Source organism: Carica papaya, chromosome 8 (assembly GCF_054855325.1).
Source record: "Carica papaya isolate Zhongbai chromosome 8, ASM5485532v1, whole genome shotgun sequence".
Classification (NCBI taxonomy): Eukaryota; Viridiplantae; Streptophyta; class Magnoliopsida; order Brassicales; family Caricaceae; genus Carica; species Carica papaya.
Window position 1 is genome coordinate 26,335,847 of NC_142316.1, and position 18,458 is coordinate 26,354,304.

Here is an 18,458-nt window from a genome sequence, read left to right on the forward strand (position 1 = left end):
GTTGGTTAAGAAAATTGTGTTACAAGAAGTTACATAACAATTAAATGCCTATAATTAGTGTAGTTATTATTGGAGTTACAATTGTAATTATCACATAATTAACCTATTTATTGTGGGAGTTATAATTGTAGTTATTGTATTGTAACTTATCATTGATTTCTTTGGTTATAAATACCAAATGAACTCTTCTTTGTGGACATCAAGAGTTGTAATCAAACATTTCAGAATTGAGTTGAGAGCGTTTTGGCTTTCTTTTCACTTTATGCATAAGGTGTTGATTTGTAATACAATTGTTATCACTTGTATTTCAATTTTGATTTCCTATTTCAATTGTTCTTGGTGCTTGTTTAAATTGGGTTCAAGGGATATCATTTATCTTTCTTGGGCTCTCTTTAACTTCTACCATTTTGGTGATTGAACAAATTTGATTCCTTTTTTACTTGTGATCTAAATTCCGTTCTAAACCGATTGAAAAGTTCTAAAGTTCAAGTAAGGGTCTTAGGGTTCCGCATCATATGTGATTTATACACACTTGATGATTTGCATGTAAATAAATAATATGAAATCGATAAAATTATTTAAAAAACAATAAACAAAAAAAAAGAAAAGAAAAGTAGAATGAAGTATGAATGGTCCGAAGCATACATATGTATTGCATACATAATGCATTAAGTGTCTCGTTAGCCTTTTTATCTCTGAGGGGTATCTATTCCCCTATTCCCATCCAAGGTATCTGTTTTCTCCCTCCCCCATTTAGTCTGGAAAGACATAAGAGAACCACTCCCTTTGAATGACGACATAACCTCTAACGAGAGTGATAACGTGAATATCTATTAGGGGTCACCTTTGGCTAAGTACTATAGTGACTATAAAATATCTTATAGGACCACTATGATTGGTACAGCCGTAATCATAAATCGCACTGTGATTTGGAAAGCCAGAAATATGCCTGAGCAAATTATCGTATCTGTGTATCTGATCTAATTATTCCACATAGGTAGTTGAAAATCTATATCTACCCTCAAAGATAAAAGTCGTAACGATTTCGCGAAATATGACACGAAAATCTGAGTATTTCATTATTTATTTGATTTTTTCTATTATCAGGTATGTTGTGTGTTTTATCTTGATGGTTATCACTATAACGTGATTTTTTTTTTTAAATCAATAAATTGTTTTTATAAGATAAGATAGAATTACAACGTAACCTAATAGTAAGTGTTTATATTATAATTATTCACTTTTTAAAAGCTTACGATGTTATCTAAATACTGTTTTCCTTACTAAACATATCGAACTCACTCATCCATGCACCCCTCCCCAGATGAAAAAGTTAGTGAGGAATCGTTAGCTAACCTACCCATTGAAGTCTATGAGGATCTCCTAGATCCACAAACCATGAGTGTATGATCATTTCCGCACTCTGATGAGTCCAACAGTATAATGACAGAAGTGACCCTCTTTTGTATTCTAACATTTTATTTTGCAGCCACTTCTGGCTTCAGTTATATATATGTAATTGGAACTCATATATTTGTAAAGAATTTGTATTAATTTGCTCTGCTGCATATAATTTTTATCATGCACTCATAATCTATTTCTATATCTGACACTCTCGTGTCTTAATTAGCATTTGTGATATCACACCTTCCTATTCTTTTCAACATCTTAATAGGAATGTTTTATTTTTCAAGAAGTCCAAGTGTACTTTTGCTCAAGTCTTAGTAGCTTATCTTGGCACACTTCTTAACTGCTGTGAGAAGAAGAGTAAACATATCTGAAATTTTATTGTGAATTAAGAGTATGTTTTTACTTTAGGGATCTTAAGGTTTTTGCCATCCAACAAGCCCTAAGTATTTTTCTGCATTTCTAACACTAAGGAAAGTTAGGAAATCAAAGAAAAATGAAATTCTACCAACTGATTCCATTATAAATCGCCTCATAACATGGTCCATCAGTAGGGACTGTAACAGTTTACAAAACCTTTTTTAACAAGAACTTTGTCTTAAAACCCCCCGGTTACCTTTATCATATGCTTTTTCAAAGTCCATTGAGAACCAAATCTTCATGCTCACATCTCAAAATTTCAATGACTACCTAATAAGTATAAGAGGCACATTGTGGACCTGTCCACCTGCTGCAAAGATATTTGGTTAACTGAAACAATAATCTCACTGATAAAACCTTTGTAATAATCTAAGTGCTAGTCACCTAACCTGCTGGCCCATAACACCAACCTTTATAGAGCAGTCTCTCTTAGAAACAAGGATGATAAGAGGAGAATTCATGCTAGCATCTATCTTCCCATTAGGATAGAACTAATGAAAGACTTTGAGGAGATACCTCTCAACAATGAGCCAACAGCTTTTGAAAAAGCTCGGGGTAAACCACCTAAACTTGGAGCTTATTAGCTAATCTCCAAACTGGTCTCTTGATCATCCTCCTTGAAAGGTCTCCCTATCCATTTAGCTTTTTTATTTATCATAGGAAACTAATCCAAACCCTTTAGGAAAGGCTTCCTACCATCCTCCTCATAGTTGTTCTAAACATAAATATTTCATCTTCGGTATCAAAATGATCCCTCATAATCCTACCCCCTTCCACCTCAATTTCCTTGACCACCCTCTTTCCCCTTCTCCCATTTTCCACTCTATAGAAAAGTTCAATGTGTATTTATAGAAACAATCAGTTTGAGATTCTGAGATGATGAGAACTCAACAACATAAACAGAAAAATACATGAAATTCTAACACACAAAAATTCTGGCAGAATGATTCTGAGTTATTTGAATTTCAAAAATCAAGCTTCGCAAAGATAATAAAACAAAGGTCTAAACACAAAATGAATATGGAGAAGAAAGGAAGACAAACACATACCTAGAAGAGCAAGAATCTGATTTTCATACAAGGTAAGCTGCAAGGAATTAACAGCACAACATTCACCCTTTCTACTAGCATAAACCTTGTGGAGGTTCCTAATCTGGATACATCTACAAGTTAAATATGAAATGTGAGCGACCATTCAATCCACAGGGACCAGCAAGCTGAATTTCAGTTTTATATACCTGCCATCTAGCTCTTGCTGCTTCATGTCCAAGCTTATTGCCTCAACAGCAGGTCCAGACTCATTATTTTGATAAAACATTGCCCTCTTAGAAAGCCTATCATTGATTCTGGCTTCCAAACTGGAAAAAGTGTTCTTGATGGTACTTTTCTTGTCCCAAAAGCACTTCATGAACACAAAGTTCCAAGGATAACGCACCCCGTTATCCCTGGGAAGGACCTGACAAAATGAACATATCCAAATTCATCACACAAGAGTAGGAGACATTTATTCCTCACTTTTCTGCTTGTTTATTTTTCTTTTTTCGTTTTTTGGTAGAGCAAAAAATATTATTAGGGATGGAAAGAGATTAATAAAATCACAGAGAATAAGATATCCTCCTCAAAGTATCAAAAAAAGAGCCTAAAAGATAATAGAAAAGAAATACACAAATGAAAAGGGTCATCCTGTGGGAGACCAAAAAATTGTATCCCAATGACAACGGATCTGACTAAGGGTATAATTGGAGAAATTCCCGTGAACTTCGGCCCATAAGATAGCAAGCCTGTCCCACATCTCTGGCATTGATGTATACTGATCATCAAAAATTCTCCGACTCCATTCGAGCCATAAGGTGTGGGTAGTCAATAATTATAAGAATAAAACAAGGAAATAGTTCCTAATTCTGAGAAATTTGAATAACTTCCAAAAAAAATACTACTTTTTTGTTGTAATAAAACATATGGCTGTAATTTGAACAGATTCATGTATCAAGAATATTATCAATTTGAGTACTTTCTTACTTAAAAGATCGTTGAGTTCTCTCTTAATGAGTCCATAAATAGATTAAAGATAAGTAAATGAAGAAAAACTCATAAACATTCGCAAATACTTACTGAATTCATGGTCATCATCCCATGACTAGATCCATTACTTGGGACCCTAACAACAAACTCCCTGCTATTATAGGAGGAGAATTAAGTGGGGCAATACTCATTAAGTCTATAATGAAACTATTTTTTGGCCTATCAAACAGTATACTATTGGCAGTGAAAAAGTTTTAAAATTTATTAGAATTACACGCATTCCCCAAATTTTTTTATTTGACTTACACTAATCCTATATTTCAGTTTTATATTTTAATTTTCATAAAATGAGTTTTTGGAATTATTAATTTAATTCTGGGTCATAAATTAAATTTATTAATTAATTGATGCAATGTAGTTTATTAAATTAAAAACGGTATTGAACTATTTTATGAAATTATTGTAATTATTGAATTCTTTTATTAAATCATCCACATCTGGAAAAAAGGGAAGAGCAGAGAGTCCTCCTCTCCTCCTCGCCACTTGACTGGCTAATCAAGCACCCCATGACCAGGCCTGGCAACAGCCTGTATGCGAAGACAGATCTAGTCATCAAACGCCAAGCTAGGCATTAGCTTGGCACCAGCCTAGTCAAGGAATATCGATGTTCTTATTTTTTTTTTCTTATTTTTCTTTTCAAATATATTTTAGCTTCTTAATAGAAATAATATTAATTGCAATAGCATATGAATTTTTTTGTTATATAAAGAAAAAGAATTAGGAAGAGAAAGAAAGCACACAAGTGGATAATAAGACATCCTCTTCGAGACTTAAAGAATCAAATAAAATAAAAACTCAAAGTACAAAAACAAGAAGCAAAGGGGTGTAGACTCCAGACTCCAAATCCCACGTCATTACAAAATTATTGCTTCCCAATTTCTATGTAACACCGCATATGAATGTTTAATAATTTAAGAGAAAAATTTTGATAAGGGGAAAAGTAAGCTAATTGACAAAGATCAAGATTAGCTAATTGACAAAGATCAAGACTATATATCAAAATTAACCAGACACGCCATAATATAAGTACTTGAAATTTTGATATTGACTAACAGATAAGTATTAGGTTTCATATGAAAGCAAGAGAAGTTTTGTAAAGGACCTTTGTCCGAGATTTTCTTAATCATAACAAATAATTTATTGAGACAACACCAATAACATTATTTCAAATTTGGAGGAAAGTACTGAACCGGAAGCGTACCTTATCCAGATAAAGACCCATCACACAGTATAGCAGTGTGTCAAGCAACATCATCAGGAGACAGAACAAAAAATTCACCCCAGATGATGCCTGTACCAATATTGTCCAGAAACTTTAGAAACATTAAAAAGGGGGATAAAAAGAAATGCAGAGACATTCCCAGGTACTCGAGATACCCGCCATATGTTGCTCCAACGAAGTCCAACATGAGCCCGCTCATAATCAGCAAAGTTAATTGATCCAAGAGCAAACGCTGTGGGTGAAAGCAAAGAAGCAATTATCTTCAACACCCTGTACATAAAAACAGCCAAATGAGTTCTAACAGCAAAAATCTTTTCCAGAAAGACATCTAGCATATTTTTTTTTGCTCTAATAAACACAACCAGCAAAGAATCATTGACAGAACAAGTACTTACATAGAGACAGCCTCATCATTAACAGTATAATAAGGAAAGAAGGCCCCAAGAAACGAAAGGGTTCCAACAGCCACAGCCGTCTTTGCTCGTGTGAAGAACGTAGAAATCAAAAAGGACAGCATGATTGCACTTAGTCCAAACAAAAAGAAATACACGAAAACAACTGTCTTATCGCTGTACTTGAAAAGGCTACTCATTGTACAAACAGTAATAACACCTGAGGAGACTGCAAACTGCAATGAAATATCCGGAAAAAAAAAACCATGAGAGCCTGATGGTTTAAAGATAGGAAACAAAGAGCAAATCAATTTCCAGGATGGAACATTTTCCACTGTGTCATGACTAGGACTCAGGATAAGAAAAATGAGCTTGAGGCCAGAGTAAACAATTCCCTACTGGTGTACAAAAGCTGTACAAGGGCAATGTGACATGGCAATCTCATTCTTTCCTCTTACTTCTTATCTGTCTTCCTCTCTCTATTCCTTTCATCTATTCCTTCATCTATTCTCACAACCTAAATTGTTACTGGTCTACATGTCAAAGGCTCCTGACACACCCGTAGAACTTAAAATGATGTAATAACATAAATAACAGTAAAGATTCTTCTTTCAAGGTTTTGGCTCACTAGTCCTGACAGCAATATGAGGAAACTAAAATTAAAAAGCTTCAACCATTCTGAACAAAACCTATGAGAGCTCCATAGCCACCCATAAAAATTAAAAATAAATAATAAATAAACGAGCAGAACATACAGAATAACTCAATTAAATATTTTCTATTACCAAGAAAAGGGTAAAAAAAACTCAACAGAGTAATCTAAATCGCCATCTCCATAAAACCTAGTGGAATAAGAAAACTGAATTTTGACATGCTTGTGTCTTCAACTTTTTTTTTTTTTCAAATTTATGTTAACATCATCTACGGTAGACATTTTTTTCTCCAGCAATCCAGTTCATCCTCATTTTATGGCAGGTCATGAGACCTTTGAAATATCTGGTTTAAAATTGGGAAGGCAACAAGTTAAATTTAGGAGTATTTGATAATGAGGGTGAGTACTGTGTTGCCATGAAAGCTGCATTTCAGGCCTATTTGACATTTCCACCAAGAGATGCTACGTTGGGACATACTGAGGAGACTATCAGAGATGTTCAGTTGATTCAAAATTTGAAAATTGGGATCTTGAGAAGCTAAAAATCTTTTCAAGTGCTTGCCACTAGCTTGTGTTTGCCCCAACAATCGTGTTTTGCCCGTACTAGTTGTAGGTAAGAATGGGGCCTTCAACATGAAGGCCTTCTATTGCAATTTGGCTTCTAGAATTTCCTTGCAAAGAAATTTGGAACCGAACTGCATTGCTTGTTTACATGCGAAGCAACTTGTTGCCAAAATCTGATTATTGACAACTTGAGAAAGAGGGAAGATTTTCAGTTAAATGAACAATAGCAATTGATCATCCAAATATTAGTTCTTCTGGCTCCTTTTGCTCATCTCAATGGCTACTTCCTTTTGGTTCCTCTGTCTCTATTAGGCTATTGGCAGGTTAGTGATAGCAGCATTTTGGATTTGGAAGGTATTACAGCTGCAAGGGGCAAGAAGATCCTTATCCCTTCAGCTATTTCATGGGTTGTGTGTAGGGAAAGCGAAAGAAATAAGAAATTTATTTTGCCAAAGTTTGAGACCTTTGGTTCTAGATTTTTAGTCCACTTCACCCTCCAGCAGCATACTTGGAGGTGATGTTTCTGTCCAAAACAGAGTCCTTGTTTTCTATTTCAAGGAGACAGGAATAAGTAACATGTACTTCTTCACAAAAGCCAGATCCATGCATGCCTTAGACAAGTTCCGTATGAATAACTACACCGTCCACCAGTCCATAACTAACACCTTTCTTGCCCAGCACAAGAAAATATCTCGTCCTCACATTTCAATATGAGATTTTTTAAACAATACTCACAGCTTTGCAGTTTTGAAGGAAATTTGCATTTAATGGAAGCCAAGAGGATATGCAAAACTCTCAATTCAATAAAAGGCAGGGTGATTTGCAGAAAATCACCTGCAATGCATATGTAATAAACCATGAAAGATGGAATATTCCATCTTTCAAACCCATCATGTAAAGGCCTTCTCTTATCTTCTGCTCCTGAAAATCAAAATTTTGAGTGGTGAGGTTATAAATGAGAATCTAGAACAAATTTTCTCCTAAAAAATACTTTCAGAAAAACAAAACAAAAGACTTGGTAGCTACACTCTAATTACTGTACCAAATTGCAATTAATGAAACATTACCAAACCTTCTCGAACACAGAAAAGCTGATTAAGCGAGAAATCGGATAGAGGAATCCCAAAAGATACCTGCTCCACGAATACTATATCAGCTAAAACTAATTTCGGAAATGGAAATTAATGAGTATTTCTTCTGACAAGAATGTCATAGCCGTGAATAGGAACAAGAACAGAATCATATCATAGAGATGCATACAGTACTCCCATGACTTTCTTGATGATGAACTGGAACTCATCGTCAGTGTATGCACAAGTTGGAAAGGGGGCTATTCTTATCTTTGAAGGGCTAAATTCTGTCCACTGTAGACTAAGTGATGACAGTTCCACAGTTTCGGTAGTAAATCCATCCCCAGTTTGCTGGGCAGCAAATATTATGAATGAATCTAACACTTGCTGAAGCTGCAAAATCACAAAAGCATCACAACATTGTTAACAGATTCCTGTACTTAACCTAAAGTGGCATAAATCAGGCAGCAACTTTCTAGATTAAGGATAAACAAAAAGCAAAGTCTTGCAAGATAAAATCAGAGAATTGCAGAACCAAAAACAAGCATCTTAGAATTTGACATTAAACATGGAAAATGGGGACAAACAGGAGAGAGTGAGAGGCAACAGAGTAAGAGCATATCACAACTAATAATTATGTAGATATATTTATCCATACATGTAAGTGTTTTTCTGTTACATTTTTACAAGAGGAAATGGCTGCCAGTGCACATACAAAAATAAATACATAACTTTCATATATCCTCCTTGGTAAAATTTGAAGAACTTGAGAAAAAGGAAAAAAACTTCTCTTTTCTTCTCACTCTCTTGTTTTTATCCATTGATAATCAGCAACATTTTATAGATAAAGAAAGGAAGAAAAAGACAAAAGTTAACAAACTTTCCTAATGGAAAGGAAAAAACAGCATAACCAGGCAGTAACCATTTTGTTATATTGTCAGGTTGTAAAAGATAAAAAAAAGAAAAAAATACAGAAAAATAATTCTACACTCCCCCTCAATTTAAGTTACATGAATATTTAGTAAGTCTAAATTGAATATTAATTCGTTAAAAAGTCTTTTGAAAAATGTTTTTGTTAAATATCTGCAGTTTGTTAATTAGTGGGAATGTGGAGTATTATAATGGTCTGATCTTCAATCTTCTCTCTGGTGAAGTGCCTATCTATTTCCACCTGTTTAGTTCGATCATGATATACCGGATTTTTAACTATACTGATTGTTGCTTTATTGTCGCACCATACTTTCATTGGAGTAGTGACCTAGAATTTCATTTCCATTAGAACCCTTTTTAACCACATTCCCTCACATATTTCATGAGCAAGTGACCGAAATTCAACTTCTGCGTTACTTCGTGACACAACAGATTGTTTCTTATTTCGCCAAGTAACTAAATTTTCCCAAACGTACGTACAGTACCCAGACGTAGATCTTCTGTCAGTTATAGAACCCGCTCAATTAGCATCTGTGTAGATTTTAATATTCCTGTTCATTGTTTTTTGGAAAAATAGTCCTTATCTTAGAGTTTTCTTAATGTATCTTAAGATCCGATATACCATATTCATATAAATATCAGTAAGTTGGTTCATGAATTGACTTGTAGTACTTACAGCAAAACTGATGTCAGGTCTAGTATGAGCAAGATATATAAATTTGCCCACAAATCTCTGATATCTTTCTTTATCAACCGACTTGCTCTTTTTAAATCTAACTTTTGTAGTTGTTTCCATGGGAGTTTCTGCTGGTTTACACCCGAGCATCCCTGTTTCTTTTAGCAGGTTAAGAACATATTTCCTTTGTGACACAGATATCCCCCTTTTAGAACGATCAAATTCCATTCCCAGAAAATACCTGAGTGCTCTAAAATCTTTTATCTCAAACTCTGTGGCAAGAAAACTTTTGAATTTTTGAATTTCCTCTATGTTATCACATGTTAAAATAATAGCATCAATATAAACAATTATGATAGCTTTCTTACAAGGCACTGTTCTTGACAAACAAAGTATGATCAGACTGACATTGCTCATAGCCCATATGTTTAACTGCTTTGGTAAATCTTTCAAACCAAGCTCTTGGAAATTGTTTTAGACTATAGAGTGCCTTTTTGAGTTTGCATACCTTGTGAATTTTATATGTGGTCTCAAAGCCTAGAGGAACTTCCATATATACCTCTTATTCTTAATCTCCATTGAGAAATGCATTCTTTACATCAAGTTGACAAAGAGACCAATCAAGATTAGAGGCAAGAGAGAGTAATATCCGGATAGTGTCGTGTTTAGCCACTGGGGTGAATGCCTCTTGATAATCTATCTCGTAGGACTGAGTGAAGCCTTTAGCTACTAGACGAGCTTTGTATCGATTCACGCTTCCATCAGGATTGTGTTTTACAGTAAATACCCATTTGCATCCAACTTTATGTTTTCCTGGTGGAAGTTCTGTCAGTTCCCAAGTTTTGTTCTTTTCAAGAGCCCTAATCTCTTCTTGAATAGCACCTCTCCACATTGGCAATGCAAGGGCTTCATGATTAGTTTTAGGTTCAGTGAGGCTACCATCAAGTTTGCTTATATATGCATGATACTTTGAGGACAAATTGCAGAATGAAATGTAATCCTGTATAGAGTGTTTAGTACAAGATCGAGTTCCTTTCCGCAAAACAATAGGTAACTCAGTATCATGATCAATAATGGTAACCGTATCAGAAATTGTGCCTGAAAACTCATTACCTGATGTGTTCTTACTGCTTGGAATTGGAATAGACTCATAGCAATGTGTAGTTGGTTCCAAATCTTTATTAATGGGAGTTTTGTGTCTCCTAATATAGACACGTAACTCTTTGTTGATAGTAGGAATAGGTTTAGTTTCAGACTCTTTGATACTGATTTCAGGAAAATTTGATGAGGATTCGGGAATAGTGAGGGGAAAAAAAGTGAGAGGAGGGGAAAAAAAGTGAGAGGTGGTGTACTTATATCCCATACTTGATATTCTTGATTAGGATTCTCCCCCTGAATATCATTAATGAGATAGAAGGACTGATTTTAAAGAAAGTGACATCCATAGTATTGTAGAAATGACGGGTCTTGGAACAAAAACATTTGTATCCTTTTTTACTTGGTGAGTATCCAACAAAAACACATTTAATGTCTTGTGGGTCAAGTTTACCCCTAAGGTGAGTATGAACATGAACATAGGTGGAACAACCAAAAACTTTATAGGGAAGGGTATGAAGAATATGAGATTGCGGAAATGCCCTGAGGATATCATAAGGTGTTCTAAATGAGAGGGTTCGGAAGGGCATACGGTTTATCAAGTATGCAGCGGTGAGAACAGTCTCTCCCCAATGAAATTTTGGAATGTGGGAAGGGAACATGATTGATCGGGCTACTTCAAGAATGTGTCTATTTTTCCGTTCAGCTATGCCATTTTGTTGTAGAGTATTGACACAGAAACTTTGATGGATAATGCCATGGTCAGAAAAATATTGGCTCAAAATGGTTTCAAAGTATTCAAACCCATTGTCTGACCTCATTACTTGGATGTTGGTGTGAAATTAATTTTGAATCATAATGTAAAATTTTTTAAAAATCTGGTCAACTTCAGATTTTTCTTTCATGAGAAATATTCAGGTAATTCTAGTGTGATCATCAACAAAAGATACAAACCATTTTGTCCCGATAATATTAGTGGCCCAAGAGGGACCTATACATCATTATGAATTAATGAAAAAGGTTTTGTGAGTTTGTAAACATAACTGAAAAATGAATTTCGAATATGCTTGGACAGCTGACATACTTCACATTGAAAGGAAGTTGGATTTTTATTTCGAAACAAAGTAGGAAATAGTTTTTTTAAGTACACGAAATTAGGATATCCTAAACGGTAATGCCATAACATGATAGGGCATTCCATATTTAAGTTTTTTACAGATTCAGGATTAGTACATACTGCATGATGAATTTGTCTATTAAGAGAAGAGTTGTCAACTTGCAGTAGATAAAGACCTAAATCGATACTAGCATTGTCAATCGTCTTTCCCGAGTTCAAGTCCTGAAATTCACACAGTTTACAGTTAAAAGTAGCCACACAATTTAAGTCCTGTGATAATTTACTTATTGACAGGAGATTGCAATCCAAATTTGGAACATACAGCACAGAGTACAAAATTAACTTGAGTGTCAGTACAATTATTTCTATTCCTTCGACCTGAGAGCTAGAGCTATCAGCAATTTTAACTGAGAATTTATTTCTGCACTTATTATATTCCTTAAATAATGAGATACCAAAAAAATTACCTTTGTAAGCTGTAGAAGCATTACTGAGAACCATATTGGGTGAAAACAATTTTTGGAGGAGGCTGATTTGTTCAGGACTAAATAAGGGGCTTCCAGTAGAAACGGTTGCAGTGGATCCCTCCTCTGTTGAGATAAGATTACCCCAACGAATTTCCTCCATTTCCTGCTTTCTAGTTTTCTTCTTCTCAGCCGATTCCTTCTCAACTAGTTTCCCGTGAAGTTTCCAGCATATTCCACGAACGTGTCCCGGCTTTTTACAGTATTCACACCATGGCCGTCCCTTTCGCTCAGTCACCCGACTTGTGAGAGCAGTACCAGTCTCGGGTGAAAGAGATATGCTTTCAGCAGGGTTAGGGTTGAGTTGCGAGTCACCTATCATCACTTTCTTCCTGCTTTCTTCGCATCACACCTCCGAGAACACCTCTCTGATGTTCGGGAGAGATTTGGTTCCAAGGATGCGTTCTCTTACCTCGTCGAGATTTTTGTTCAGTCCGAAAAGAAACTTGAAGATTCGTCTCTGTTCCACGATGCTTCAGAATCTCTTGGCATCCTCTGGCAGCTCCAAGCATGTTCTTCAAAAATATCAAGTTGCTGCCATTTTCGATTAAGAATATTGTAATATTGAGTTACTGTTTTTTCTTCTTGGCACAAGTCGTGAAGGTTTGCTTCGATTTCAAAGATGGCGGATGTGTTGTCATGAGTGGAGTATAACTCACGAGCTGCGACCCAGATATCGTGCGCAGTCTCATTAAGGAGGAAATCTTCGCCAATCTCAGTGGTCACTGAATTCACCAACCAAGACATAACAAGATTGTTCTCAACTTTCTATATCCGAGCATTTGAATCATTCGTGGGAGGAAGTGAGATTTCTCCATTGAGATATTCATCTCGGCCTTTCCCTCGGATGAACATCAACACCGAGGACGACCACTGAAGATAGTTACTGCCATTTAGTCAATGGCTAGTAACGAAAGATGGAGCCTGATCAGCCAGAGCATGGCAGTCAGGCACCGGAAGGTGAGAGCCCAAAAGAAATTCGGGCAGAGAAGGGCTCTGTTCACCCATTGCCTATTAAATGCAAGAGGGATGCTGAAGAATTTGGATCAAGCTTGCTCTGATACCATGAAGAACTTGAGAATAAGGAAAAAAACTTCTCTTTTCTTCTCACTCTCTTGTTTTTATTCATTGATAATCAGCAACATTTTATAGATAAAGGAAGAAAAAGACAAAAGCTAACAAACTTCCCTAATGGAAGGAAAAAAACAGCACAACCTGGCAGTAACCATTTTGTTATATTGTCAGGTTGTAAAAAACAAAAAAAAGGAAAAAATACAGAAAAATAATTCTACAAAATCAATGAAGCTGAAAAGTAGAACTAGTCTTTAAACATGTGTTTCCAAAAGGTTACCTGGCAACAAAATATTAATGGAAAGGTAAGATGAAGTCCAGTATAATGTTTCTGAAAGTTAAAAGTTGGTCATCTATTCAACTTTTTAGGAATTTTCATGGAAGTCTTATTTCAAAAAAAAAAATGGATGACAAAAACAGCACTTAGTGTTCAGAGATTTATAGTAAGGTATATTATGGTTAATAACGCAAAAACCAAAAAACAAACATGGTTGTATTAAATAAAACTAGAAAATTGGCTATTTAAGAATTATTTAGGAAGAAAATAAGATAGGGAAGTTGAGTTACTTAGGAATAGAACAAAAGAGAAATTTGAGTTATTTAGGAATAGATTACAAGAAGAAAGCTGCAGCAGAGATCTTTTGTTTAGAATAAAATAAAATAAAATAGAAAGTTGAGCAATTTAGAAAGAAAATAGAATAGGAAATCAGGCTACAACGAAGATCAGTTACATCTGCAATATTGTTAAACTAGTAGCTATTATCTTCCCTATATATTTGCAAGCTATTTCATCTGTAAGATCATGAATGAATGTAAAATCTATGGAACTAAAAGGTTTTAGAATACTTTCTCTGGAAATTGAAAGTTACCTATAACGACTCCTAAACCCTACTAAGGGCAAGAAAAGATAAATCACAATATTGAATGGTAAAGAAATCCACCTATAGCCTTCTAGTAGAAGAACTCCAAACCATAGTTACAACCAAATCCAACAAAAATCAATGTATTATCATCCCCCACCCCCCCAATTTCTATGTAACACAGAAATAGAGATATCAGCAAATTGCTTGTTGGCCCTATCCCATAAGGCCGCCAAAAATGTGAACTTGAGTCAGAAAGGTATGATCTTTAAAAATCCAATTATTTCCTTCCAACTACAACATCCACAGGCCTGCAAACAAAGCACCCTTCAAAAAATTTTAGCTTCTTGTCTCACCCTCTCTCCATATAGATTTGAACACACGAAATAATCCAAAGGAGGTGCAACCCACATCAAGCCAAACATATGAAACAACCTTGTCCACAACTTTCAAGCCACTTCATGCTAGGAGTCTCCCCTCTCCTGCAACACACAATAGAAATACCTAGTGAAAGAGCACAAATAGGCCTACGACTTTGCAGCAATTTACTAGTACTAAGCCTGTCAAGAACAACGACCCAAGCAAACACCTTAACCAGAGAAGGCACTTTAGCTTTTTGAAACGCATTATTGAAGGGAGTATGATAGAAAGTAAGGTTATGGCTTACGTGGTCATAGAAGGCTATACATGAGCACAATCCCTACAACTTTAAGGCCAAGATCCTGCTATCACAGTGTTGGGAACACCAAAAAGTCTCTAACAAGCTTAACAGGGTCGGCATATTCTTGCTCTCCCAATCATTAAGACTTCTAAAAAAGTGGAGATTCCATGATTTAATCCTTTCTTTCTGATAAACAAAATGGGAAATAAGGGCACTATGATATGAGGGTGTTGAGAAGTCTAAAGTGGAACAAAGTTTGGTAAATGGTACATTAGTAATATACCTCTTGTTATTTCAATATATTTCCTTTTATCATCCATAGAAACTTTTATAAATAGGTTCCTCATATTTCAATCATAGACACATTTCCTTCTCCACATGGATCAGAGCCATAAGTTAAGAAAACCTGAACTCTTTGACGAATGTTATTTGAGTTTTATTACTGAAATAATATAGAATCTAAAGGGGATCAGCCTTCATAGTCGGCACCACAGCAGCCACCATCACCACTGGCCTTCATAGCTGGACAACAGCCAGCTGCATGTTCCACTACAAACTGCGATGCCAACCTATACAGGTGCCTCCTGCTGCTTCTAATTCCTGGCAAAGGGAATATTATAAAGACGAGAAAAATGATTGGCTAATGGACTCCCACCAAACCAAATATCCTTATAAAGCAACACTCTTGTGCCATCTCCTACTCTGAGGTGTGTAAGGTGAATATATAGGTCGTGCAAAGGAGAAATAGCCTTCCATAGATTCTTGTGGGTAATGGAGTTACCTGCTACAACATCTCATCCATTTCTATGACCACCATGAATACTTATGATCACCTTGTGCCAAAAAGAACAAGATCATATGAAAAATGTCAATCCATCTTGAGTTCTTTTGTCAACACATCTGCAAATTGATCATTAGTTGAAACATAAAAAGTAAAAAGTAATCCACTATCCAACTCTTTCTTCGAAGTATCTATCCACTTCAATGTACATTTTTTTATCATTTTGCAAAGAATCTTGAGCAATATAAATGGCAACAAATAGAGATGGCAAACTGAGTAGACCTGTCAAAGACCATTCCAATTACTTCCTAAAAAACAATATGGGTTGTACCAAATACTGTATATAATATATATATATATATAAATATTTTGAAGTTTTAATTAAAGATATAGTATAATATACAAACTTTAAAACTAAAAACCTAACCCTTTAATACAATCAACACTTAAACCCGTTGTCATCGTCCTAATATCCTCCATCACCTTTCTATTGAAGCTGCCGCTGTCATGTCCATCTTCTTCAACAGTTGCAGACAATCAATATCCCCTTCCAACAGTGCAACGTTCCTTAAATAATAGGTAATGTTTGGGAGGGTTTCATTTTAGGACAGAGCCAAAGGAGAGTATTAGCTAGTCTTTGTAATGCAATTTTTTTTTCGAAATCAAAGAATGGGGTCTGTTTTCGCATTTTCGTTCTTTTTTTATATGTTTCCCCTTCTTAGAACTGAAGTTTTGGGTCATGTTACCTAGCTTGTGGATCTAAACATGAGTTGGCTTTGGTTGCCTGATTAGAAGGTTTAACCCCTTTAGTATATGGTAAAGAAATTGAATTAGGTATATGATGATGGTGACAATGAAGAATTTGTCTATTGTCTTGTCTTTCTTTTTTTTTTTTCTCCTTTAGGAAAAATTGGAAATCTGCATTTGATATATATTTGAAGCTTATTGTTGAAATTTCTCCTTATAATATAAACTTGAGTTTATTGCTACTGAAACCCATATGACCCTAGAGTAGTGCCAGTTCAATGAACCTGTGCCCTGGATCCAGGTTTTTGACAAAGCATCATGTATACACATAGTAGAGTAATCTCACAGGATGCAGAAGAACCATTCACCAAAAACACAAAGCTAGGCAAACTTCATAATAGTCCCATAGAAGAACTTAACTGAAACTAACAAGTAAAAATTCCAAAATACTTGAATTTTTTTTCTACTCTAGTTAATTAGTCCCAAGAACCGCTTTGTTGAAAGAAATGGAAACCCAGTTCCCCAGAAAAATTAGTTTATCCATCTCAAGTATCATCTTTCCCTTTTCACTGAATTTTTATTTTTTAGCAGCTGCGAAGACCAAGAGAAAATAAAATAAAATAAAATAATCATAACAAAAAGAGAAAGAAATATGTGAACATACAGTTAAAAATCCACTGAAACTATACTGCAATGTGGGTATAATATTTACACCCAATTCCAGATCATTAAGGTACGGGCCATTCGTGTCCATGATGGATTTGACATCAGGAAATCCAGAGAAAGCCCAAGTGTGGTTGAGGCGAATACTATAATCAAATGACCGCGGTCCTTGTTCATGAAATATAATTGCTCCTTTAATTTTTGGATTCAAACAATTCCTGAGAAAAGATAAAGATAATTCAATTTTTGCCAGCACCATGATCTAATATCAACGATATCTTAGGGAAAAAATCAGAGACTAAAATCTTCAATTTTTAGGGCTGTTTGTAACAAGAAGACATGACTAATAATAGATCATATCACAAACTGCAAATCCCATAACCATGAACAATGAACAAAACTATATATGAATATTACCAAAACTACGAAGCATAATTTACAACCATAAATTGGGGCAAAAGTAAAATCTATAACCAGACAAGATGCAGCTTGCCTCAAGAAATTTGTGGAAAAAGAACGTGTCTGTCAGTTTCTAGCAAGACTAAATCTTGAATATGAATAAGTAAAATTCAAATATTGGGAAATGAGAAAATTTCATTACTCAATGAAGTAATTTCCTTTTTTAATACAGACTGAGCAAGAGAGGGGTCATGTTAGAAACTCGCTCTACTGATAATTGGAGTTTGTCTCACAAGGCTTCATACGTCTAACAAATAAAAGAACTGAGTCACACTAGGAACTCATCTCCTGGATTAGATAAGAGGTATAATCTTTAATTTTTGCAAGAAGCTCAGACAAGTCAAAGAAAAATGTTGAAAACTGTATGGCAAACTTAATACCTCCAGCAAAGAATGAGGATACAAAACTACCTCTCAAAAGACTCCTAAACAAGTTTGTATGGTCAAACTAGTAGGAGAAAGAGAAATCTGCTGACTTCATTGCTTTCAAAGCTGAAATTGAACAACGAAATCAATTGAAGGATATTAAGAAACCCATAGTTACAAGTGTAATAAAGCACTCAAGTTTGTTTTCCTTTTCACATGGTTTCAATGCTTCAAATAAAACATTTGAAAATTCATGAATTGTAGACTCAGGAGGCACTGTTCATATAATCAATACTTTTTAATACTTTCATACATATATTCTCTATCCAAGTAATGAGAAAATTGTTATTGAAATGGTTCTCTCAATATCATTACAGGTAAAAATAACATTAAATTTAGTCATATCCTGATCTTAGAAAATGTATTACAAGTTCCTAAACTATGTACTAATCTTATGTTATTCAATAACTTATCAGAAGATTTGAATTACAAAGTAAAATTTATCTCTTCTCATTATAACTTTCAGGACCATAACTTGGGAAATATGATTGGACATACTAAAGTCAAAACTGAGCTTTACTACTTGAATGCATCTGGAGTGATTTTTCTCTGCTATTAGTACCAACCCTGTACAGAAGTTTTAGCTCTACACTAAAAGATTTGGACACCTTTTTTCATTTTAAAGGTTACCTTTCTCTTAT

General features: G+C 34.9%; 1 protein-coding gene across 1 annotated transcript in view; it reads right to left on the reverse strand.

The window, feature by feature from the left end:
- ABCA1 (ATP-binding cassette A1) overlaps positions 1–18,458 on the reverse strand; it is a 68,993-nt gene that overhangs the window by 42,401 nt on the left and 8,134 nt on the right. The window contains exons 5-13 of the mRNA XM_088210073.1: positions 16,935–17,151; positions 7,999–8,201; positions 7,811–7,871; positions 7,573–7,659; positions 5,526–5,758; positions 5,286–5,400; positions 5,110–5,199; positions 3,065–3,282; positions 2,877–2,989 (exon numbers count right to left, since the gene is read on the reverse strand). Coding sequence (XP_088066199.1) covers positions 2,877–2,989; positions 3,065–3,282; positions 5,110–5,199; positions 5,286–5,400; positions 5,526–5,758; positions 7,573–7,659; positions 7,811–7,871; positions 7,999–8,201; positions 16,935–17,151 — 1,337 coding nt within the window. The remainder of the gene's footprint in view (positions 1–2,876; positions 2,990–3,064; positions 3,283–5,109; positions 5,200–5,285; positions 5,401–5,525; positions 5,759–7,572; positions 7,660–7,810; positions 7,872–7,998; positions 8,202–16,934; positions 17,152–18,458) is intronic.